This window comes from Hemitrygon akajei, chromosome 27 (assembly GCF_048418815.1).
Source record: "Hemitrygon akajei chromosome 27, sHemAka1.3, whole genome shotgun sequence".
Lineage (NCBI taxonomy): Eukaryota > Metazoa > Chordata > Chondrichthyes > Myliobatiformes > Dasyatidae > Hemitrygon > Hemitrygon akajei.
Window position 1 is genome coordinate 7,240,549 of NC_133150.1, and position 27,657 is coordinate 7,268,205.

The window sequence follows — 27,657 nt, forward strand, 5'->3', positions numbered from 1 at the left end:
CCACTTCTGAACACTTGTAATGAGGAAATAACAGGAAGGGTGGAAGAAGAACTGATCTCGCTGCAGGATGTCTTTGAGTTGAAGCTGAGGTTCAAAAAGTCATATTGAGACTTTTGGTTGTAGAAAGAAATCTCATAACACCATCCTGCACTGTAGTGAAAAGTCTAAGTTCAAATTTATTATCGTACTATCTATATTATATGCAACCTTGAGATTCATTTTCTTACTGACACTCATAATGCAAAGAAACACAGTGAAATTCATTGAAAAACACACAAGACAGCTACTTATCCAATTTGTAAAAGAAGACAAATTGCGCAAATACCTTCTTAAAAAAAACAAAAACACATATAATATTGAGATGTTCTTTATAGCCTTTCCAACAACATTTTTTTGAACAATGTAGTCAGCATGGTTTCCTCAAGGGAAAATCTTGCTTGACGATTCTGTTGGAGTTCTTTGAAGAAATAACAAGCAGGGTAGACAAAGGAGAATCAGGTGATGTGTACTTGGATTTTCAGACGTCCTTTGACAAAGCTCCCTTTATTCCTGCTCTTTGCCTCCTGACAATCAACCACTGCTTTATCCATGCTAGAAACTTTCCTGTAATACCATGGGGTCATAGCTTGTTAAGCAGCTTTTTTTTTCGTTGCTGTTTATGCATGTGGGGGGGGGGGGGGGGTTGTTTGATGTTTTTCTTTAAACAGGTTCCAATGTTTTCTTTATTCTGCGTCTGTCTGTGGGGAAGATGAATTTCAGGGTTGTATACTGTATACATATCTTGATGATCTTTGAATCTTTAGTGTGCTATTGAACTTGACTCTTATAGGGAAGTAAAGTCTCCTCTGTTGTGCAAGAGCAGATTGTGTGAAATGTCATTTGCCTTCCCCATTTTTCCTACTTTCTTCACCTCAACATTGATGTCTGACTACAGCTCTTTGGTTGCACATTACTATCTGGTACCTTGCTCAATCAACCATTCTTCATGAGTCTGATTAATATGCTGTTTCTGCATATGGTTAGATATGTCATGCATCTACAGTATACAATAGGAATGCAAGCTTTAATGAACAAAATTTCCCCTTAAATCTGAAGTATTACATTTCATATTTGCTCCTTGAATATCATTTAGGACTACAGTGAAGTTAGTTTTATTCAAAGGATGTTGGGACATATGTTCATTCTGATCTCTTCTACAGACTAAAATTGAGTTATGTGTTAAGCACAGATAACAGGAAACTAAATGGGTTCACTTATCACTTTGCTTTGAATATTGTTTCCTTTTTTTGGAAGACTAAGCAAAGGTCATGTGAGTAAATGACTAAAAATACTTCTGGTTATAAAGAGGTTTATGCTATACAACATCTTTCAATACATGTCAGAATTTTTTGTAGCTAATTAAATACTTAAGAAGCCTATTCACTCTTGCAGTGCACAAACTCTATTAGTTAATGGATGACAAAAAGTTCTCAGAACCAGAAATGCATAAAAGCATTATCTGTTTTTCAGTGACAAATACATTAACTTGCACAGGGGGCAAAATTTGCCAAGCGTTCCCCAGAATCAAACTATGGAATTGTATATTCATCATGGAGAGCAGATTGGTCTATTCAGTATCTAAAATGAAGGACAAAACCTTTAGCACTGCAATACTGTCTCAGTATTGCTCTGTATTTAAAAGTATAAATACCTGTACACTTAACTATGTAAAAGTATATTACTTATAATATTACTTGTCCTCTATACTTATGTACATAGGGATATTCAACATTTTGCATCTTATTTCATGCTTTTAAGTAGGAAATATTGTAGCACACATAAATGAAAAGGCTGATGGATGTCATTGGGAAGCAGGCTCGTATAATTTAGCACTGAAGTGAAGATGAGACTCATGGTGGAACAGATATGGAAAAGTTGGAAATTGCATCCCATTGAGAAAGAGGTCATCAATTGTCTGAGTTTCAGTGAACCTACAAAATTATCTATTTCATTTAAATTAAGAACTTGTGAATAAGTTTATGATAAATTACTTGAATTTCATAGGAATTGTATTTAAGTATAGAGTTTGGCTGCCATGCAAAATCTGTGCTGACTCTTCATAATCAGACAGTTGATGCAAGTGCTAGCAGATCCTGTCCCTCAGAATTCCCTCCAGTAACTTGCCCACAACTGATAGAAAATGTCCTTGATTTATGGTACACTCAGTATGCCTTGTTCAGGTCCCACCTCTTCCAGAACTAGTCCCAGTCTCTCAGGAATCAAAAACCACCTCTCTTGCAACACCTCTTCAACAGTGTACATCTCTGCTATTCTTTTTACATTCATTAATGATATAAGGTGAAATCTGGAGAAGACAATGAAGATCCTGATTTTTAATCCCCTTTGCAATTTCTTAAAATATGCCTACAGGGCCTCATCTTTGTCTGCATATGTTATTGATGCTGTTATGGTCCACTGATATTTGGCTGTGCACCCATCCCCTCCAGAATTTTCTGCAATCACTAAATTATATCTTAACCTTAGCAGGAAGGCAATCCTATAATCACTTCAACCACAGTCCTGTAATAATAGATCCCCTATAACTATTGCATTCTTGACTTTGCTTCTCTCTGTAAAGTTGGATTCCCACAGTGTTGAGTTTTTGGTTCTGATTGCAGTCCCCAAAGGAATAATTTAACTCACAAGTAACAGCAAGATACCTTCATCAAATATTTAAAGTTTCTGTCCAGTGGTTAATTGTTCGATATCATGAGCTCCACGGTGGCCTTCTTCTAAAACGTACAACTCATTAAGGATTAAGCCATACTGAGGACCATAGCAACAACAGAATTGCTTGAGCTCTAGCTAAGAGTGCTTACATTTGTGGCTTTATGGAGTGCGGAGCTTGCGAAAGGTGATGAGTATATGGAACAGCTGCTGAAGGTGTGATCAAGGCAGCAACAATTTTATCATTTAAGAAGCATTTGGATAGTTACATGCAGGATATTAGCTCAGAGGGATATTAGCCAAATACTGGAAATTGGGGTAGCTGTGTGGGGCCTGTGGGTGACATAGAATGGTTGTCCTGAAGGGCCTTTACCCATGCTGTATTATTAGGGGGTGACATCCCAACACCAACCAACCCCTGCAACACATTTCTTGGCACTGGCCTCCATTCTGAGAAGACACCTTCAACTATCATCCCTTATTTTCTATCTCTGAGCCAAGTTTGAATTCTCTCTCTTTGGATTCCATGGGACCAAACCTTCCAGACCAGCCTACCATGCGGGACCTTGACAGAGACCTTGCTAAAGTTCTGTTTGAAGGTCCTGCATGATGCAGGTCAAATAGACAACATCCACTGTCATAGTCTTATTTACCTCTTCAGTTACCCCTTCAAAGAACCTCCAAGAGATTTGTCAGGCATAACATTCCATGCAGACGAAACTATATTTAAATACAAAATATGACATTCAAGTGATTTAATATCTTATTCTCTATCTCTTTATTTAAACAAAGTATTTTAAAAGTTTATTAGAACTTAGTCTACCGTGGTCCTCTTTCCTACTGGGATTCTCATCTTCACCCAGAGCCTAATTATACAAGCCTGCTTTCAGTTACTAACTTTCTCAATGCTACCCATCAGCCTTTACATTTATTTTAAGTGTGCTGCAATATTTTCTACTTAAAGGCATCAAGTCAAATGCACATGTTGTCAATCACTACAAATACAAGGGACGAGGTTTTAAAATTTTTTAACAACCCTTTTTGACCCTTAAGATATGAAGCAGACCAATCTGCTCCCCAAGATGAACATGGTATGATTTTGGGAAGCATCTGGGTTTTGGGTGAGATAAATATTAAGCAAAAGGGGAAAACCAAAGGTTGAAATAGTTCTAAAAAAATTTTCTGAATAAATTAGAATCACAGTTTGGCAGGCAATGCTGATTGAACAATGGGAGACCTTTGCAATGGAGATGTCTTGGCAACAATCAAATGTTATACTTTTAGGAAGAAGGTCCGGGAAATTTAAATCAGTGCTTCCAAAATGTCTAAAAATATGATTGAAATAGAACAGAGGAGTACATTTTGCATATTGTATGCAGTTTTGATCACCTATCTGCAAGAAGGATGTAAAGAAGGTTGAACGAATATTGCTGTGTCTGGAGGACCTGAGTTATAAGAAGAGATTGAATAGGTAAGCACTTTATTCCTGGGAATGTAGAAAATTAGAGGAGATTTGACAGAGCTATTGTGGCCCTGTGGTCCTGGTGCAGGTTGTTGGGAGAAGGCTGTTTAAATGGTTTGGCACAGCCTAGGTGGGCTGAAGGGCCTGTTTTTGTGCTATAAGTTTCTGTGACTATGACACTACATATAATACATGCCAACCTGTGGACACAAGGGAGAACCTGAATGGTTACAGAACATTCAGTGTTAATTAAAAAGGAAGACTGGCATCAAAATTATTTAAAAAAAAATTATTTTGGCATGAGATCAGAAAGTGTGTTGAAAAAGAGTTGTGAAGCCACCCTGCCCTAAATTAGACAGGATATGGATGTGCACCCTGAGTAGTTTTTGATCAGTTTTCACTTAAAAAATAATCTGCTGAGGTCTCAATATATGATGTATTTCAGAATTGGATGGACTCAATATTGAGGCAGTACTTGCTGCACTGACAGTGGTAAAACTTTTCTGAACCAGGTGAAATGTTTCCTGGACTGCCAAGGGAAATAATAGAAACCTTGGCCTTAGTCTTTGAAATGTTATGGATTTGGTAGATATTTAGTTTGGTCTCTGATGCCCTGACACCATAGTTCTTTGTTACTTGCACATGCAACTCACCAATTTTTAAAAAATGCTGTGTAGGTGCAATACAGTGCATGAATTATAACTCTACTTATGACCTTGTGTATACTGGTCTGGTTCTGTATAAAGCATTTTCCCCCTGTTTCTTAATATTTATATCTCCTTGTTATTTTAGCACTTTCATTTCCATGACAGTGCTAACTCTGTGTCCAAGGAGCAGAAAGCTGCTGATGCAGCACCCTTATTCAATAAAAGGGGTTGTGGAAAAAATGATAGAAATGGACAGATGGATAATTTATTTTAATGTTGGGAAAATGAGCTGTTACATTTAGGAAGAAACAAAATAAGTGAGAGAGCACAGTTATGAAACAGAGACCTGGGGATATATGTACATTGCTCATTGAAAATAAAGCTCAGGTTGAGAAAGCGGTTTAGAAGCATATGGGATCTCAGATCACAAAGGTACAGAAGTCATTGACACTGGTTTGGAGTATTGCAACTGCTACCCCTGTCTCAGGAAAGTGTAAATATTTCAATGAGAATGCAGAAAGGATTTCTTAAAATGATTTCAGAGGCAAGACTTTAGTTACATAGATATACTGGTTGATGTTCTTCATAAAAGAGAAGATTATGCTGAAATCTGATAGACATTTACAATAATCAAGGGTATCAACCAAGTAAATAGAAAATATTTCTGTTAGTGGAAGAATTGAGAACTAAGGAAACTATAATGAAGATTGGCAAAAAAGCCAAAAATAACTGACTGGGGTTTTGCATGTGTTGACAAGGAAGAGGGCTTCTGAAGGGAACAGGATAATTATAATTAAACTTTTTGAATGTATATTTACTCTAATTCATATTTTTATTTTCATAACTTACGCCAGTGATACTAGACCTGATTCTGATATGAAAGTGAACAATTTGCATGCTTTTGAGGAGAGAACATGGGAATAGCATTGTTGCTACTTGACTCTGTTATGGACTTTAAGAACCAAGTGGCTATATTTGAATATGGGGTGGATTTTTGGGTTGAGTAGTGTCAGATGAAAGTTCTTGGTTCATTGGCTGCAATGAATAGGACTCTGTAATGTCATTGGAATCTATTTACAATGGCAGTATAGTAATATTAACCAAGGGTATTGATACATTTAATCAGAATGCTGTGTTCAAACTAAATTAAGAAAAGATTCAAGCAGATGTCTGTTTAAAAATATTTGAGAGTTAGGGGGCAAAGGTTTAAGGGTAACACGAGGGGGAATTTCTTTACTCAGAGAGTGGTAGCTGGGTGGAATGAGCTTCCAGTAGAAGTGGTAGAGGCAGGTTCGGTATTGTCATTTAAAGTAAAATTGGATAGGTATATGGACAGGAAAGGAATGGAGGGTTATGGGCTGAGTGCGGGCCAGTGGGACTAAGTGAATGTAAGCGTTGGCACGGACTAGAAGGGCCGAGATGGCCTGTTTCCATGCTGTAATTGTTATATGGTTATATTAAGCTTCATGAAGTGCATTAAGTTTTATGTATGACTAACTTAAGATATTGTATAGTAATGTAAGCCTCCAAAGTTTAACCTTTAATTTTGTTATTGGGTCCTTTCAGCATTATTTACATTGAAGTGCTTAAAGGGAAGTTTTTCCAAGTGACTGTAATGGTGGCATAGTGGTCAAGTTACTGGATAAATGACCCTGTGGCCTTGACTAACAATCAGGCAATGAGAGTTAAATCCTACCATTCTTATTTTTATAATGATAACCACGAAGTTCTTGCATTGTCATAAAACCTTGTTTCCTTGTGTCAGTCAGGAAAGGAAAAGTCATCTTTATCTGTGACTCCAGACTCACGGCTGTCTTAGAAGTTGTCCTCTGAAATGACCTAGAAACCAATTGTGGGCAGACAGTAAAGAGTAATCTTGTTGGTAATGCCACAGTAAGATGTAATACATTAAAACAAGGAAATTTGTGAAAGGCAGATTTAAACTTTTATTTGAAAATTGAGAACTGAATCTTCATAAATTGGAGCTTTGGCACTACTATATTTTATATCTGGGGATACTGCTGTTTTACATCCCAAGAGGATATCTTTGTGGTAATGTCACTTGCACATGGGAAGTTTGGGAGAAAACTGGGATGAAATGAGCCTTAACCGTCCTTTGTATTTTAGAAAAAAACAATAACTATATTTTCCTTATTTACAGGATAGGTTTTCATTGCTGAAATTCACAAATGCACTTACCAGTCACTGCAGTAGCCTGTATTAAAATGCCAAAGAATTCTCTCTGTTATTATTAGCGCTACAATTTTATTGAGTTTGGAAATATAGTGGATTCTGGTTAACTGGAACACATCAGAACTACAACATTTGACCCAATTAGACGGCTGCCCCAATTAGCCAGTTTCTTAGAAATTGTTTAAAAAAACAATCTACCATTTAATTGAGTAATAAAATATGTATTTAAATGAAATAAAGAACATATTAAAAAACTAACAACACCTCTACAGTACTACAAAATTGTATTATTTCCTAATGGTTATCAACAGAGGAATTCATCTGCAGTTATCTGTAGTGTTCCTTTGACTGTAAAAATGAACAAAATCAGTGCAGACACCTAGTGCAGATAATGAAATGCCTTCATACAATGCTTTAGACGACTGAATATTCATTGTAACATTCAAAATGATTGTTAATAACTTCAAATTCTTCATAATTCCCAATTTGTTGGAGCAGTGAAATTTTCACTCCTGGCCATTTCTGGTATCTCTAAGCCTTAATACTTGAAACCACAGTGAGCAAAACAGTTCTAAATTGTCTCACTGCTCGTACCTCACCAACTATCAGTGAAAAAAATCATTGCTTTTTAAACATAAACATGCATAACTGATGCTATTTAAAAACTGATTGCTGTGAGCACGCTGTAGTGCATGGAACTGATACTAGTTAGAAACTGCTGGGCAATAGTCTCCAGCTCCGATTAGGCAGCATAGTGTCCCAAATAAATGAACGTAATCCTGGCTGTTTTCATTTTTTCATTTTTCAGTCTTTTTTATTGATTTCCAAATAAAGAATATACAAATCGGAAGAGGAGTTTAACAAGTAGATAGTATAAAAGACATATAAACAGCAATAGTAAAAACAAAAAGTATATAATATCAAAATCAAATAAGAAAAATATTATGCTGTTATATATACAATGGTAAAAAAAAATTACAACTCCTCATAACAATCATTTAAAAAATTGGAAATTTTATTGATAAGAAAAAACCCCCCACTAACTAATCTAAAACAAAAAAACAAAAAAAAAGAAAGAGAAAAAAAGGAAAGAAAAAGAAAGATTGGGCAGTCCAATTGAGGATAACATTAGAAAAAAGAGAGAGAGAGAGAAAAAGACACATCCTTCCAGTCATCTCCGAACCTTCATGGATAAGGATTTTCCCCAAAGAGAATAAAGAAAAATAAATAAAGAAAAATAAATGAAATCATGTGAAAATATTGAATAAAGGGTCGCCAGACTTGTTCAAAATTAAAGGATGTATCAAATGTCCAGCTTCTAATTTTCTCCAAGCTTAGACATGACATAATGGAGGAGAGCCAATAGAAAACAGTAGGTGGGTTAGATTCTTTCCAATGTAGCAAAATAGCTCTCCTAGCCAGTAAAGTTGAAAAAGCTATTACATGTTGGGCGGAAGCAGACACTTTGCTTGCTTCCTCTGGAATAATCCCAAAAATTGCTGTAAGTGGATTAGGTTGAATATCCATATCTATAACTTTAGATAATATTCCAAACACATCCCTCCAAAAATTATTTAAACTTACACATGACCAAAACATATGAGTTAGAGTAGCCATTTCTGTGTTACATCTGTCACAAATAGGGCTTATATTCGGAAAAATATGCGCCAATTTATCTTTGGACTATGTACTATCTTAAACTGAATTAAGATATGGTGTGCGCAGATAGATGAATTATTGACTAAATAATAAATTTTACTCCATTGATTATCTGAAAGTGAATGTTGAAGTTCTACTTCCTAGGTACATTGAACCCTATCATTAGGCGACATGCGAGCATTCATTAACTGTTTATAAATGATACCTATTAATTGTTTTTGAAAAGGTTTAAACTGAAAAATAACATAAGCCAAATTTGAAGAGCAGGCCAAGGAGTAATTCAGTAAAAAAAATCCGGTAAAAAATTCCTAACCTGTAAATACCTGAAAAAATGTGTATTAGAGATATTTATCCATTAACTGTGAAAAAGACATTAAAGAGTCTTGTAAAAATAAATCTAAAAAAGTTTTTATTCCCTTAATTTTCCATGTTAAAAAAGCCTTATCCAAAGTTGATGGTTTAAAAAAAATTAGAATAAATATTACTAGAAAGTAAAAAATCATTTAATTCAAAAAATCTACGAAATTGAAACCAAATTTTTAAAGTATGTTTAACAATAGGGTTAAGAGCTTGTCTACCTATTCTGGAGAGCGAAAACGGAAGAGGAGCTCCTAATTAAAGAAGCTAACAAAAACCCCATTACTGAATTTTCCTCCAACTGTAGCCATGAAGGGCAATCTTGGTCGTCTATATCATAAATCCAAAAAGTAATATAACGAATATTAATTGCCCAATAATAAAATCTAAAGTTTGGTAAAGCCAATCCTCCATTTTTTTTGATTTTTGCAATAAAAGTTTATTTACTCTAGAGCTTTTATTATTCCAAACATAAGATAAAATCAAAGAATCTATTTTATCAAAAAATGTTTTTGGAACAAAAGAGGGAACTGCTTGAAATATATATAAACATTTCAGTAGAATAACCATTTTTATAGCATTTATTCGACCTATCAATGACATCGACATAGGTGACATAGAAAGCGCCTGTTGAATATATACAACTAAAGGGAAGAAATTATACCTATATAAGTCTTTAAAATTTTTTGTAATTTTGATACCAAGGTAAGTAAAATGGTTTTTGGCAATATTAAAAGGTATTTGATCATAATAATCAGAATAATTATTAATAGGAAATAATTCACTTTTATGTAAATTAAGTTTATATCCAGAAAAAGTACCAAATTCCATAAATATAGATAACATAGAAGGAATAGATTTCTTAGGATTTGAGATGTAAACTAATAAATCATCCGCGTATAACGAAACTTTATGTAATTTGTCCCCTCTCCTAATACCCTGCACAGAATTAGAATCCCTAAGAGCAATAGCAAGTGGTTCTAAAGCCAAATTAAATAATAAAGGACTGAGGGGACAACCCTGACGGGTACCTCTATATAATCTAAAGTAAGGAGACTTTTGATTATTAGTTAAAACCGCAGCTACGGGGCATGATAAATCAATTTAATCCAGGAAATAAATCCTGGACCAAAATTGAACCTCTTCAAAACCTGAAATAGATAAGGCCACTCCACCCTATCAAAGGCATTCTCTGCATCCAAAGATACAATACGTTCCGATTCTTTGGCTGAGGGGGAATAAATGATATTTAATAATCTTTGAATATTAAAATGTGAGTACCTATTTTTAATAAATCCTGTTTGATCATTTGAGATAACATTAGGCAAGATAGTCTCAAGCCTATTTGCTAGAATCTTAAACAGAATTTTAAAATCTACATTCAGTAAAGAAATAGGTCTATAGGATACACATTCCAGTGGGTCTTTTCCTTTCTTTTGGAATCAATGAAATTAGTGCTTCATAAAAAGTTTTAGGAAGGTTCCCAGAGGATGTAGAGTTGTTAAACGTTTGATGAAGATGTGGTATAAGCATTTCATGAAAGGTCTTGTAAAATTCTACCGTATAACCATCAGGTCCCGGAGCTTTACCTAGTTGCATAGAGGATATAGCCTTGGCTATCTCCTCTTGTTTAATAGGTGCATCTAATATATCGGCATCTTGAATGGAAATTTGGGGTATGTTTAACCTTTGCAAAAATTTATTCATAGTCATAGTACTATCAGAGAATTCAGATTTATAAAGATTAGAATAAAAGTCCATAAATATCTTATTAATTTCATAAGGATCTAAAGTTTCTGTTCTATCTGGTCGGCGAATTTTTAAAATCTGCCTTCTGACCATCCCAGCCTTTAACTGACCGGCTAAAAGTTTAGCAGATTTTTCGCCATGTATATAAAATACACTTTTAGATTTAACAATTTGCTGTTCAATGGGAAAGGTCAGAAGTAAATCATACTGTGATTGAAGTTCGACCCTTTATATAGGTCTTCAGTAGGTTTAACTGAATACGCTTTATCTATCTGTTTAATTTTATTAATAAGCACTGACAATTCTGCTTTAGTTTTCTTTCTCAAGGCTTCTGAATATGAGATTATCTGCCCCCTAAGAAAAGATTTCAAGGTGTCCCATATAACCAGATTTGACATTCCAGTTGTATTAAATTCAAAAAAATATAGAAATTTGCTCCTTAATAAAATTAACAAAAGCTGGATCCTGTAACAATACGGGGTTCAATCTCCACTGTGAGATTTTCAAAAATCTATCCGAAAGCTTAAGGGTTAACTTTAAAGGCGCGTGATCTGAAAGTGCAATGATGTCATACGCACATTCAACAACGGACTTTAACAGACGTGTATCTAAAAAAAGTAGTCAATTCGAGAATATTTATGATGGACGTGTGAGAAAAAAGAGAAATTTTTATCATTGGGGTGTTTATATCTCCAAATATCGACAAGGCCATATTCTAATAAAAAAGAGTTAATACAAGCTGCCACTTTATTTGGAAGCGATGGATTGGTTAATGACCTGTCAATTGCCGGACTTAAACAACAATTAAAGTCACCACCCATGATCAGCTTATATTCATTGAGATTCGGTAACTCTGAAAAAAGTTTCTTAAAAAAATCAGAATTATCTACATTAGGTGCGTATACACACACCAGAGCTACCTTTTGCTTGCATAATAAACCAGTAACAATTAAATATCTTCCAATCGAATCAGTAGTAGTGTTAAGGTGTACAAAAGGGATTTTGGGACTAAGAAATATAGAAACGCCTCTTGTTTTACTATCCGACAGCGAGTGAAATAAAGGCCCTTTCCAGAAGCGGAAAATCCTGTTTTCGTATATGATTTTCTTGCGCAAAAATAATATCAGCATTAAGTGTTTTTAATTTCTTTAAAATCTTTTTACACTTAATGGGATGATTGACACCGTTCCAATTCCAAGATATTATATTGATTTTATTAACATCCATGTTTAAAATTGAGTTTAATATTATATAAAAGAAATGTTACACAAGTACAGATTAAACCAAAAGGCGCGGATACAACTAGAAGGAGTGGCGCATTTACGAAAGAGAAATCCATCAAAAGAACTGCCCAATCAAGAAAAGAACCTACTCTAATAGACCCCTCCTCCCTCCCCCCACCCAATAGATAGAAATGAAGGAACCAATGGGCTGGTCCCATGCTAACTAATAACCTTTGACCCTGTTCTCCATCTTGCAGCTCCATATAATAAAAAAAGCAAAAATCCCACGGAAAATAGCCATAATAAAAGGCACAAACAGAATTCAACTACTATAATGTTATGTCTAACATTAATAAAAACATAATCAACAACTGCCATCTTAGAATCAGCTAAAGTAGCTTAAACATATACTCAAAAGAAGGAATAAATCCAGGCAAATAATGTTATAAACAATATTCTTTCTCTCGAAAAAGAAAAGTAAATCAGTGTGTGTGTGTGTGTGTGTGTATATATATATATATATATATATAATATATATATATATAACAGACCTAAAACTAGAAGTATTGAAGTCAATAAAAGAAATAAAAAGATTAATACACAACAGGTCCTACACGGACCACTAAAGTACAATACTATAAAGGTTCCCTACAAGACAGTTATATATGTATTAATTATTAATAAGATTTAAAAAATTAAATCGACCACGTCCCATACCAGAGAATGAAAAGGTATAATATGTACTTAACTCAAAAGCTCCATAAACAACTCATACAGCAGATACTTCAAAATTGCCTATTGAGTAATCGGAGTAACTTTAATATTTTATTCAGTAGGCTTAACTTTAAGGTTTTTGATATACTCCCATCCCTCCTGAGGAGAGTAGATTCTCAATGATTGAGATTTTTCAGGAAAAATTATCAGCTTTGCTGGAAAGCGAAGGGAGGGATTTAAATCTAATTTATACATTTCACTCATAACGTCTCGATATTTCTTCCTTTCGGCAAAGATCTCGGGTAGATAATCTTCGACTATACGAATTTGTGTTGAAGAATAATTTCTGTTTCTTTCTGGCTTCTCGAATAATAGCTTCTTTAGTCATATAATAATGCAAAGAAAGTACAACTGCTCGAGGACGTAATTCGGCTGAACGCCGAGAAAGTGGAATTCTGTGAGCTCTGTCAATTAAGGGGCTAGTTTCGAGGGTTTCATTGAAAAGTGAGTACAGCATATCTGAAAAGAATTTTAACAGATCGCCAGCTTCAGTATTTTCAGGCAGTCCCAGAATACGCAGATTCCTCATTCTTTTCTTCGTTTTAGATAGTTCCGAGGTAATTTCATTGATTTTCTTTTCCATTGAAGATATCTTCATTCCTTGATCTTTAATAGTTTGCTTGAATAGATCATGCTCACTCTCGATTCGGGTTGTAGTCTGCTGAAGTGTTTGAAGTTGAGAGTCCAAGTTTTTCAGAGAGTCTTGAATCGTAGAAATAGCTTTTCCGAGCTTCCCGTTTGAACCGGCCAGCTTATCAATTTTAATATTAAGCAATCTGAATTCCGACTTCATGTCTTGTATTGAAGAAAATATTCCCGCTAGTGTAACAGGTTCTTCCGTTTTCTTGGTTTGTTCCGTTTGCTCCATTTCAGGGTAAGTCTTGCTGCTTCTCAGTTCAATACCAGAATGACTTTTTTCGGCCATTGTAATTAAGTTGTAAATCCTTCAGTAAAAATAATAAATCATCAAAACTAAAAGGGATCTGTTAGCGGGATATAAAATATATTAAAAGAGAGAGAGCCGCTAGGAATGTGACCTACTCCATGTGCTGCAAGGAGGAGAATCCCGGCTGTTTTCTTGACTAATTCTTGTTCTTTAAGAGTTGTCCCAAAGAAACAGCTGCCCCGATTAACTGATGTCCTAATTAATTGGAATCAACTGTAGTGTAATGATGAAATTGTTACTTCTTCAATTTTGGTATGTAAAAGACCAAAACTTAAGACTTAAGAACTTTTTAAAGCTATTATTAATGCTTTTTGAGATGGTGATTTAGATGCATATCACATTCTTTTTTACTGAGTTAAGTATTGTATGTAATTAGTTTTGCTACAACAAGTGTATGGGACATTGGAAAAAAGTTGAATTTCCCCATGGGGATGAATAAAGTATCTATCTATCTATCTATCTAAATATCACCTACTGAAGTTGGATCACCTACTGAAGAGGAAGTCCTTTCAGAAGCTGGACAAAAATTTCAGATTGAATAGAAGAGTTAACAGTGAAGTTGTAGGCTTCATTGAACTCTTTCTTTTGAAGACTGAGAGGAGATTTGATGAAGGTAGACAATATTGAGGGTATAGATAGGGTAAATGCAAACAGGCTTTTTCCACTGAGGTTTGTTGTGATTGCAGTCAGAAGTCATAGGTTAAGAGTGAAAGGTGAAAAGTTCACGGGAAACGAGAGGAATCTTCTTCACTCAGAGGGTTGTGAGCGTTTGGAATGAGCTCCCAGCATAAGTGCATATGAGCTGGATTTCAGTGATTAACAGAAGCTTGGATAGGTAGATGGATGTAGGGGTCCTGGTACAGGTCGATGGGAGTAGGCAGTTTAAAATGGTTTTGGCATGGGCTAGATAGGCCAAGAGGCCTGTTTCTGTGCTGTACTTTTCTATGACTCTGTCTAGTTGTTGTAGCATTGTAAATCTGCTTTGCTTGATTTTGTAAATTGTTGATATTATGCAAAGATTTTTCCTGTAACTATATTTATATATGTATGTTATTAGTGTGTATATGTATGTGTATATGAATATGTGTGTACGTATATATACATATATATATTTTATGTATGTGTATATAAATGTGATTATTTGTGTTTGCATTTTCCTTTCTGTATGACTGGTTTGTAAATAACTTGCAGTGCTCATTTACAATATAAATGAAGTTTAAGATACATTGCCATTTTATCTTGATTTGAGAATGTTTAACTGAAGTGCTAATAATATTTTCTGTAATGTTGTTAGCAATATTCTATGAAATAAGCTCTTTTATTTTAAAACATCGACAAATGTTATATCAAATGCTAAAAATATGTTAAATTGGTACTGGGCTCGTGATCCCCAAGGAAAAAATCTGCTTGTTATATTTACCAATGAGCCACGTGTTCTCCGGCATAATTTTGAATCCTTTTGTTTCAAAGTTGTCAACTTTGACATAACAATCTTTTTGAATATTGGCCTCTTCTGTTTCTCTAGTTTCAGTGGTTCAAAGGTTGGAGCTTGTGTCTTACTGGCTTGGCCTTTGGGTTTCCTCTTACAGCTTGAGCAAAGATTGTCAGTCAAAATGCTTTTTTAATATCATATTTTGCCTGCATTCACTGGGGTAATTATAACCAGAGAAAGTTTATCCTCGTTTTTTCATATCACAGATTCTTCAATTAATTATTAAAACTTCCTGGATGAAAAACAATCAGTTTTGAAGGAATTGAATGCCAGATTCTCAGGTTGTATATAATCTGCATACACTTGAGTTGGATTTTGGCAACAGAATCATCTTACCCATTACCATCTGATTACTAATTTTTTTTTTGGAATAACTGGCAACTTTTATGCATTAGGCTATGAATAATACTGTATTAAATGTTATAAAGTGCATTTATAGTGACAGGATAAATGTGATTTGGTAGTGCATGGCTATGGGGAAGTACTATTCATTTGCTTCTAATTAATATATATGCTTTAATCATATGTGTTCATTTTGTTATCCCTTTCGTGACAGAATAATGACAATGAGACAGCTTTGCACTGTGCAGCACAGTATGGTCACTCAGATGTTGTAAAAGTTCTTCTTGAGGAACTCACAGATCCCACGATGAGAAACAACAAGTTTGAAACTCCGCTGGACCTGGCTGCATTGTATGGGAGGTTGGAGGTAGTGAAAATGTTGCTAATTGCACACCCAAATCTACTGAGCTGTAACACCAAGAAGCACACACCACTTCACCTGGCAGCAAGAAATGGGCAAAGAGCAGTTGTGCAAGTCCTTCTTGAAGCAGGAATGGACATTAACTATCAGGTAATAGCTGGGTATATCAAAGACATACAACAATTTTTCTACTGCACCCATCAGTGTGGCTGATGTTTATTTTCCTGTAGCAACTTAAATCTCACTCCGAGAGGTCATTATCTTGAGGATGATTGCTCAGCTGTTCAGATTTATAACGCCTCATTACTGGGCCTGGTAAAAAGACATAATTCTGATCATTTTATTTTGTTTATCAATTGAGCTAGCTAGATTTTCCCATGCCTTTTCACTTGGAAAGCTGTAGGTCAGTTAGTGATGTGGGATATTGAACCAATATTCTCTCGCAAAGTGAACTTCACGCTGCATGGCACCACTGTTTGGCTTCTGTGATATTCTTTGTTGATCAATTATTTGTTTGATTGCTTGTATATTATATACATGTATATTATATTGCATATTGTATACTTGCATATTCTATATCAGTTGATGTGGTAATGTATATAGCTTAGTCCAAGGGAGGAATCATGATATGGGATAAAGCTTTTGTTAATGTAGTGAAGCAGATTTCTGTCACTGAGCAGGAAAGCCACGGAAAAAGATGGAACAGAAGACTGAAATGCACCTTCCACATTTTTGAAGGGCAAATGCTCAGAGTACTGTTGATATTTTGAAAATTGGATGCCAGTTGAAGGAGGAAGTTGGAAGGAATACAAGTAATTCAGAAAAACAAAAGAGGTGGCAAGCAATTGAAATAATTTGAAATGAAATGCCGTGATAGAAACTAATAAATGAAAAGGTGGATTAAACACAAAATATCTTGCGTATGGCAGAGGAAGCAGACCAAAGTAAATTTCTACTAAAATATAATAGCTACAAAATTAAACTTCACAGAGCCAATACTTACAAATTAGTATTCATGACCTATACCTGGCCATCGTTTAATAGTTTGTGAGCAGCTAGTGTTAGTGTCAGTATGTAGATTAGGTATTTGTTGATGTGTGATGCTGATTTAAGACCAACACTCCAGTTAGAACTCAGTAGTCCACCTTAAAAACTATCTTAACCTCATGCAGCAGGAAGGTCTCTCTCCTAGCCTCTGCCAGCCAACATTTTCGTGGGATATTTAACTATTTACCGATTTCTGATTGTTGCAATCGTTGCACTACAGTTTAGTAGTTCTTTCAAAACTGCTAAATTTGGGAGTTAGTGGTGCTGAATAATTTGGTTTGACTTCAGATGCCCAAGTCGGTTAAAAAGTTTTGTGTATGATGTACTTGGCAAGATGAAGAAGCCAGTTTGTTCCAACATTGGCTTAGTAGAAGCCAGCGAGTGGCTATAGGCCTGTGACCAGTGGTGTGCTACAGGGACTGGTGTTGGGTCCATTGTTGCTTAATGATTTAGATAATAATATAGTAAACTGGATCAATAAATTTTCAGAGGAACACCAAGATTGGGGTATAGTGGATAATGGGGAATGCTATCAAAGCTTGCAGCATGATCTCAACCTGCTGGGAGGATGGGCTGAAAAATGGCAGATGGAATTTATTGCGGACAAGTGTGAGATGTTGCACTTTAGGAAAATAAGCCAGGGTAAGACTGACACAATGAATGGTCGGTCTCTGAGATGTGCCATAGAACAAAGGGACCGAGGAATACAGATCCATAATTTCCTGAAAGTGGCATCACAGGTAGAGTGGCAAAGAGAGCCTTAAAAAAACCATAGAAAACCTTCAGCACAAGATAGGCCCTTTGCCCACAATGCTGTGCCGAACATGTACTTATTTTAGAAATTACCTAGGGTTACCCATAGCCCTCTATTTTTCTAAGCTCCATGTACCTATCCAGGAGACTCTTAAATGACCATATCGTATCTGCCTCCACCACCGTAGCCGGCAGCCCATTCCACGTACTCACCACTCTGCGTAAACAAAAACTTGCCCCTGACATCTCCTCTGTACCTACTTGCAAGCAGCTTAAAACTGTGTCCTCTCATATTAGCCATTTTAGCCCTGGGAAAAAGCCTCTGACTATCCACACGATCAATGCCTCTCATCGACTTGTACACCTCTATCAGGTCACCTCTCATCCACCGTCGCTCCAAGGAGAAAAGGCCAAGTTCACTCAACCTATTCTCATAGAGCATGCTTCCCCCATCCAGGCAACTTCCTTGTAAGTCTCTGCATCCTTTCCATGGTTTTCACATCCTTCCTGTAGTGAGGTGACCAGAACTGAGCACAGTACTCCAAGTGGGGTCTGACCAGGGTCCTAAAAAGGTGTAGCATTACCTCTCGGCTCTTAAACTCAATCCCATGGTGATGAAGGCCAATGCACCGTATGCTTCTTATCCACACAGTCAACCTGCACAGCTGCTTTGAGTGTCCTATAGATTCGGATCCAAAGATCCCTCTGATCCTCCACACTGCCAAGAGTCTTAGCATTAATACTATATTCTGTCATCATATTTGACCTACCAAAATGAACCACCTCAGACTTACCTGGGTTGAACTCCATCTGCCACTTCTCAGCCCAGTTATGCATCTTTTGATGTCCTGCTGTAACCTCTGACAGCCCTCCACACTATCCACAACACACCCAACCTTTGTGTCATCAGCAAATTTACTAACCCATCCCTCCACTTCCTCATTCAGGTTGTTTATAAAAATCAATAAGAGAAGGGGTCCCAGAACAGATCCATGAGGCACACCACTGGTCACCAACCTCCATGCAGAATAATACTCATTTACAACCACCCTTTGCCTTCTGTGGACAAGCCAATTCTGGATCCACAAAGCAATGTCTCCTTGGATCCCATACCTCCTTACTTTCTCAATAAACCCTGCAGGGGGTATATATCAAATGTCTTACTGCATGGGATACCTTATTAAATGCCTAGCTTTTGGCATATTGGCCTTCATAAATCAGGGTATTTATTACAGGAGTTGAAATTTTATGTTGAGTTGTATAAGATGGTGAGGGTGAGTTTAGAGTATAATGTGTAATTTTGGTCACCTTCCTACATCAAAGAAACCAGCCTGAATGAGTGTGGAGAAAATTGACAAGGATGTTGCTGAGACATGATGACCTGAGTCATAGGGAAAGTTTAAATAGAACAGTACAGCTTTATTCAGGCAATAATTACTTTATACTTCATTCCCTGGAACACAGGAGAATAGGGAAAGCTATTGGCCTAAATGGCCCTCTTATTTTTTTTTATTAGTTTTTTTTGTACATTTTCTACATAGCTACAGATAAAACCCCGATCAAAATGAAGAACATTGATACAGTGCAAAAATAAACATACAATAATAATATGATACAAAGAAAGATAATTGAGAAAGCACCCAAATTGAAGACATGTAAAATTAGTATCCTCCCCAAGCCCCGCAACAAAAAAAAACTCCAGACCAACCACAACACAATATAGAGAATATAAATCAGGACAATCAAACCCCCAAAACTGTAAATACACTTAGCAACAGAAGATATTAATGCCTACTACAAAAAAAAAGGAGCTGAAAGCAAGGGACCGAAAAAAAAAACCTTAATTAAGAGGAAGGTTATGAAAGTACTCAATAAAAGGTCCCCAAACCTTATGGAACTTTAAATCCGAATTAAGGACTGAATAATGAATTTTTTCAAGGTCTAAGCAGGCCATAATATCGTTAAGCCATTGAGCATGTGTGGGCGGGGCAACATCTCTCCATCTAAGGAGGATTAAACATCTAGCCAGGAGAGAGGCAAAAGATAATATTCGACACTTAGTCGAACTCAGACGTAAATTTGTCTCACTCCAGAAACCGAACAAAGCAATTAAAGGGTTAGGTTCTTGGTGGTGATTCAGAATATACGATAACGTTATGAAGACATCTTTCCAAAATTTCTCCAAGCTAGGACAAAACCAGTACATATGAATGAGAGAGGCCTCGCCCCTTTTGCATTTATCACAAAGCGGACTGATGTTAGGGTAAAACCGAGATAATTTGGATTTAGACATATGGGCTCTGTGAACAATCTTAAATTGTAAAAGGCAATGGCGAGCACAAAGAGAGGTTGAGTTAACCAATTTGAGAACTGAGTCCCAAGTCTCATCGGATAAGGAGGTATTTAAATCATGCTCCCATGCCATTTTAATTTTATCCACAGGGGCACGTCGTAGGGCTGCTAATTTATCACGAATAAATGATATTAAACCTTTACCTAGTGGATTAATAGAAAGAAATAAGTCCATAACATTTTTCTCAGGCATTTCAGGGAAGTTAGGGATTAAAGGAGTAATAAAGTGTCTAATTTGGAGATATCTAAAAAAATGAGCATTAGGCAGATTAAACTTAGCAGAGAGCTGTTGAAAAGAGGCGAAGCGATTATCAATAAAAAGATCTTCAAAATGTCTAATGCCCTTCCTATACCAATCATGGAAGGCTGAGTCATACGTAGTAGGTAAAAAAAGGTGATTATGTAAGATAGGGCTAGAAAAGGAAAAACCATGGAACCCATAAAATTTCCTAAACTGAGCCCATATACGCAAAGTGTGTCTGACAAAAGGATTAACTATTAATCTGGACAAACTACTAGGGAGTACAGAGCCGAGAAGTGCAGAGATAGATAATCCTTTAGTGGAGCTCAACTCCATTTCCACCCAGTTAGGGCACTCGGTTGGCCATGGAAAAAAGACCAAAAGGTAGCACAACGTATATTGGCTGCCCAATAATATAAACGAAAGTTAGGTAAAGCCATGCCACCCTCTTTTTTAGATTTTTGGAGATAAACTTTGTTAATTCTAGAGCGCTTATTCTTCCACAGATATGACAAAATAATAGAGTCTAAGGAATCAAAAAAAGATTTAGGATAAAAATTGGGATTGATTGAAATAAATATAAAAGTTTAGGGAGAACATACATTTTAACAACATTAATACGACCTACCAAAGACATAGATAGAGGTGACCATTGTAACAGACTCTGTTTAATAGTATATGAAAGATTGGCAAAATTTTCACGAAAGAGATCTTTAAACTTCCTTGTGACTATAATCCCAAGATAAGTAAATTGATTGTGGACTACTTTAAAAGGGAGATCATGAAATGTTAATTCTTTTGCTTCTTTATTAATTGGGAAAAGTTCGCTCTTATGTAAATTAAGTTTATATCCAGAGAACTGGCTAAACTGGTCAAGAAGTGAAAACATTGGAGGTAAGGATGTAGACGGATTTGAAAGAAAAAGTAATAAGTCATCAGCATAAAGAGAAACTTTATGCTCAACACCCCCTCTCCAAATCCTGGTCAGTTCAGGACAATTTTGAAAAGCTATCGCCAAAGGTTCTATAGCCAAATCAAAGAGAAAGGGACTTAAAGGGCATCCCTGACGGGTGCCACGTTTGAGGTTAAATAACTGGGATTTCTGAGAATTAGTTAAAACAGAGGCAGTAGGACACAAATACAGCAATTTGATCCAAGAGATAAAACTTTGACCGAAGTCAAATTTCTCTAAAACTGCAAAAAGGTAGTTCCACTCTATACGATCAAATGCTTTCTCCGCATCAAGGGAAATGACACATTCAGGAATCCCAGTTGGAGGTGAATATAAAATGTTAAATAAACGCCAAATGTTAAAAAAAGGAAGACGGTTTTTAATAAAACCAGTTTGATCATCAGAAATAATAGAGGGGATAACAGTTTCTAATCTATAAGCCAAAACTTTGGCCAAGATTTTAACATCAACATTAAGCAATGAAATCGGCCTATACGAAGAACACTCTGTTGGGTCTTTACCCTTTTTTAATAAAAGAATAATAGAAGCCTCATTGAAAGAGGGTGGCAATTTGCCGTAGTTAAACGAGTCAGATAATACTGAAAGTAACTGAGGGGAGAGAAGTGAAGAGAATGATTTATAAAATTCTACGGGGAACCCATCAGGTCCAGGAGATTTCCCTGAGGACAATGCAGAAATTGCAGAAGATATTTCTTCTGATGATATAGGCGCATTAGGTTTGGCTTTAAGATCAGATAAAAGCAAAGGAATATTCAGATTATTTTAAAAATGATCAATAGAGATATTGTCATTCAAAGATTCAGAGGAATAGAGTTGAGAATAGAAATTTTTAAATGCCTCATTGATTTCTAAGTGATCCGATGTAAGGTCTCCATTCTCCTTCCGGATCTTTGTAATATGTTGTTTGGCTTTGGAACACCTCAGCTGATTGGCTAGAAATTTACCAGATTTGTCACCATGAATATAAAAACGACTCTAACTTTCAAGAAGTTGGCGTTTGACAGGTTGAGTGGACCGAAGATTAAATTTAGTTTGAAGTTCTACACATTTCTTGTATAGTTCAAGATTCTTAGTTTGCGCATAGAGTTGATCCAATTCTTTAATCTGATTAATGAGGTCTAATCGATCTGCACAGGACTTTCTATTAAGATTTGCTGTATAGGAGATTATTTGACCCCTCAGATATGCTTTCATGGCATCCCAGACAATCTGGGATGACACTTCAGGCGATGTATTGGTGTTAAAATAAAAGGTTATCTGATCCTTGATAAATTTTAGAAAATCATCATCCGATAGTAAAGTCGAATCAAACCGCCAGTGTTTATTCCTCTGAGGAAGGCCAGGAAAATTTAAGGACAGAGTAATTGGGGCATGGTCAGAGATCAGTATACTCTGATAATCACAAGAATAGACAAATGGAATGAGTTGATTGTCGAGTAAGAAGTAGTCAATTCTAGTAAAGGTATGGTGAACATGTGAAAAAAAAAGTATAATCTCTCTCAGTAGGATGAAGGAAACGCCATATATCAGAGATACCATAATTACAGAGAAACGATTGAATAGCTGAGGCAGATTTAGTAGGTGGTCTAGTAACAGAGGACGATCGATCCAAACTAGGATCTAACCAACAATTGAAATCACCACCCAGTATAAGAGAGTATGAGTTTAAGTCTGGTAGTGAGGAGAAAAAACGTTCAAAAAAATTAACATCATCAAAATTGGGGGCATACAGGTTTGCTAGTACAACTTTAGTATTATATAGTTTACCAGAAACAATGACAAAACGGCCATTTGTATCAGATATCTTATTATGGAGTTCAAAAGGAATATTTGAGTTAATAAGGAAGGAGACCCCCCCCTAGCTTTGGCAGCAAAGGATGAATGAAAATGCTGACCCGCCCACTTTGACAAAAGCCGGGAGTTATCAGAACAACGAATATGAGTTTCTTGAAGGAAAGCAATGTCCGCTTTGAGTTGTTTAATATGTGAGAAGACCTTCCTTCTTTTAACAGAGTGATTCAATCCCTTTACATTCCAGCTCACAAATTTAAGTGTATTAACCATTATCAATTGTTAGTGCGTAGAAGGCAGCAGGCATATAAAAAGTCAAGCAGTACAATAACAGTCTGGGAGCAAAAATGTAAACACAGATTCGTAGAATCAAAACAGAAACATGTCCTGAGTAACAGAGGAAAGCAAAGGAAACAGTGAGTGGTGTTAGAACTGGAGAACCCACCCCATCCTCCCAACCCAGAACTAGACGGCTACCAAAAAAAGCAGCTAGCTCTACCAAAAAAATTAACCCAAATATGACTTCCAGTTCTGTGTCATTAACAACAGTTCCGTATAAATACTATAGCAAATGGTAACTAGTTTATGCACTAGAAAACATAACAAATAGGAACAGCTTCAGCAGAAGTGTGAGACTTAATACAAAGAAAATCAAAAGAAAACCAAAACTAACTTACCTGCGAAAAATTATAGAAGATTAAAAGAAAAAAAAGGGAGGGAGAAAAGAGGAAAATTATAGATTCGAAAAGAGTACTTATCAACCATTTACAGAAAAAAAAAGCAAAACTTAAACTATGAATCAACCAATAGGGAGGCCTTCAATAAAAACTCCCAACCTCCAAAACAAGTTAAAGTCAATTGTAGATCTCTATAGATAAAGTTATACAAGAATACAATAGATTGCACAAGTACAATCTAAATGTCCGTAGAAATGGCCCTCTATTGATCAGGGTTGACGATGGATATTGCATCCTAGCTGTCTGTGTGCTATGCAAGTCAGTATGAAAGCCCAAGGCAGTACGATATGGAGAGCAAGCTGTTGTCCATGCAGCAGGCTTCCCTTCTCCGCACAGCTGATGAATCCAAAGGAACGGCAGAGATTGTTGCAGTTTGCCAGCAGTGGCATTGCAGTAGTTGCCAGTCAGCATTGAACTCAACATTGGACTGTCTTAGGGACCCCAGCTCTGGATTTTTCCTCGGAGTTTACCCCTGAAGCCTTCCCTGTGAGTGGGCATAGCCTCAAAGCTGATGAGATTTGAGATCAAAGTTTCCCTTCTCCTTGGTGAGCTGCCAGCCATGGCTGATGAGCCTCATCTGCCTGGATCGACAGGTTTTATGGCCCTGGTAACCTGTTTCGGGTTTCTACTGTCAGTAAAAATGGTTCTGCTGGGCTTAGAAGCTAAACCAACACAAAGGCCAGGAGTTAGACTTGGTTGTCAGAGGTGCATGCCATTGGGAGCATTTACTTGGTAGTGGGAGCTTATCCCCACTACCTTCCTCTGCAACGACAAGAGACAGTTATCGGAAGTATTTAGAGTTATGAGGGATATAGATGGGGTGAATGCATACAGAGTTGGGTGAGATTAGAAGTAGATGTCATGGGTTTTGGATGAGAGGTGAAATATTGGAAAGGAATCTGAGGGGAAACTTCTTCACTCGGGGTGTTGAGGGTGGAATGAGCTGCCAGTGGAAATGGTGGATGTGGATTCAATTGAAACATTCAAGGGAAGTTTAGATGGGTACATGGATGATAAGGGTTCGGAGGGACATGGGCCAGCTGCAAGTAGTTGGAACAAGACAAGATCAGTTTGTCATGGACTAGATGGGTCAAAGGGACAATTTCTGTGCTGTAGTATTCTGACTACTGATGGTTTAAGGGTGTGTGTAGCCTTAAACCATGAGGAGATTTTGAGTATTTGTTAAATGCTGCACTACATTATTGAAGTTAAGTGTACATTTTGATTGGCCTAATCTCAAATAATAACGAGACAGCCTACAGAGAAGAAGTCATCACCCTGACACAGTGGTGTCAAGAAAACAACCTCTCTCTCTCAATGTCACAAAAACAAAGGAGCTAGTTATGGATTGTAGGAGGAATGGAGACAGGCTAGCCCCTATTGACATCAGTGAATCCGGGGTTGGAAGGGTGAACAGCTTTAAGTTATTCGGCATAAGCATCGCCGAGGATCTCACGTGTTGTGTTCCTACTGGTTCTGTAGTGATAAAGGCACAACAGCACCTTTTTCACCTCAGACGGTTGAAAAAGTGTGATGTGGGCCCCCAGATCCTAAGAACTTTCTACAGGGGTACAATTGAGAGCATCCTGACTGGCTGCATCACTGCCTGCTAGGGGAACTGTACTTCCCTAAATCGCAGGACTCTGCGGAGAGTGATGTGGACTCTAGATGTGAATTTCCCACTATTCAGAATGTTTACAAAGACAGGTATGTAAAAAGGGCCCGAAGGATTTTTGGAGATCCGAGTCACCCCAACCAGAAGCTGTTCCAGCTGCTACCATCTGGGAAATGGTCGCAGCATAAAAGCCAGGACCAACAGGCTCTGGGACAGCTTCTTCCACCAGGTCATCAGACTGCTTAATTCATGCTGACGCAACTGTATTTCTATGTTATATTGACTATCCTGTTGTACGTACAATTTATTATAAATTACTATCAATTGCACATTGCCCGTTTAGACGGAGACGTAACATAAAGCTTTTTACTCCTCATGTATATGAAGGATGTAAGTAATAAAGTCAATTCAGTTCATTTGATTGACAACCTTGACAACACAGTTGAAATCATTGGTTTTTATACACTGCAGCACCTGTGTTTAATATTTACCAAATCTAGGGATATGCGAGCTACAATGTAAGAAATTCAATGATTGTGAAAACTTCAGGCTCCCTGAGCACAAACTTTCCACCATCCTAATTAGAACATCTGTATAATGTTGGAAAAGCATGTTTTATCTATCTATCTATCTATCTATCTATCTATCTATCTATCTATCTATCTATCATTAAGCAAGTCCCTCCCATGTTTCAAATTAGAACCCACTCCAAGCACAGTATAGTTCTCCTTTTAAAGAAGCATAGACCTTTCAATAGTCATATGGGCCTTAGGTGGCACTAGCCACTCACTATGGAGGCAGTAAGCCAATGAATAGTTGCAAAACTGAGAAGATGGTTGACTAATGCCAAAATGGATATTATCAGGAAACCAGAAAAGGCAGGTAAGTTTGCTAAGTTAGAAGAACAAAAAAATATAAGATTTGATGAATAGGTGACAGGAGAAAAGAAATGTCCAGTAAAGACCGCAAAAGCTGGATGAGGTCAATGCATCTCCTGAAGCCTTCTCTACCATTTGCAAACATCTGATTGTATTCTCAATTCTACTTTTTCACCTTCCTTTGGTGGGCAACAGAGAAAAAGTGGGAGTACCATCAACTGGAAGTTGTAAAAGGGAGAAAAAAATGAGAAATCAGTGTAGCGTCACTTGCACCTTGAAGCCATAGTTAAGTAAGGGGCCTTGCAGTGTGGGAAGTTAAAATGTATTATAGAGAACAAAATTATTCTGTTGAATAATTACAGGGATTCATTGTAATAGTAAATAAAACTTGTGAGCTATCAAGAGAGTGACTAAATTTTAACAATGAATAATCTTGATCTTTTTAGAATTTCAAATCATTGGTAAAGTCTATATATTAATACAGAATTGATTATATCATTAAACAATATATTTGTATCATTTTATTAAATATGGTAGTTCAATACAGTATATTATAAATAATCTATAACTTCTGTTAAATAAGTACCCATAATAGTTATCTGCAAACACTCTTGAGGTTCAATTCTATCTTATTTTGTTGATGAAACAATGTGTAATTGACATGGCTCTGAGACAAAATCAGAATCAGAACCAGAATCAGGTTTATTATCACCAGCATGTAACGTGAAATTTGTTAACTTAGCAGCAGCAGTTCAATGCAATACATCATCTAGCAGAGAGAGAGAGAGAAAGAATAGTAAATAAAACAATGAATTAACAAGTAAATCAATTACATATATTGAATAGATGATTAAAAATGTGCAAAAACAAATACTGTATATTTAGAGGGGAAGAAGCTGTTCCTGAATCGCTGAGTATGCGCCTTCAGGCTTCTGTATCTCCTACCTGATCGTAACAGTGAGAAAAGTGCATGCCCTGGCTGCTGAAGGTCTTTAATAATGGACGCTGCCTTTCTGAGACACCGCTTCCTAAAGATATCCTGGGTACTTCGTAGGCTAGTGCCCAAGATGGAGCTGACTAGATTTACAACCTTCTGCAGCTTTTTTCGGTCCCGTGCAGTAGCCCCTCCATACCAGACAGTAATGCGGCCTGTCAGAATGCTCTCCTCGGTACACCTATAGAAGTTTTTGAGCATATTTGTTGACAACCCAAATCTATTCAAACTCCTAATAAAGTATATCCACTGTCTTGCCTTCTTTATGACTACATCAATATGTTGGGACCAGCTTAGATCCTCAGAGATCTAGACACCCAGGAACTTGAAGCTGCTCACTCTCTCTACTTCTGATCCAGTGTGAC

At 36.5% G+C, this 27,657-nt stretch overlaps 1 protein-coding gene across 9 annotated transcripts in view; it reads left to right on the forward strand.

Annotated features, from left to right (window-relative positions):
• LOC140717105 (ankyrin repeat and SAM domain-containing protein 1A-like) overlaps positions 1 to 27,657 on the forward strand; it is a 460,793-nt gene that overhangs the window by 130,776 nt on the left and 302,360 nt on the right. For all 9 annotated transcript variants that reach the window (XM_073030322.1, XM_073030323.1, XM_073030327.1 and 6 more), the window contains one exon: positions 15,765 to 16,061. In XM_073030322.1, coding sequence (XP_072886423.1) covers positions 15,765 to 16,061 — 297 coding nt within the window. The remainder of the gene's footprint in view (positions 1 to 15,764; positions 16,062 to 27,657) is intronic.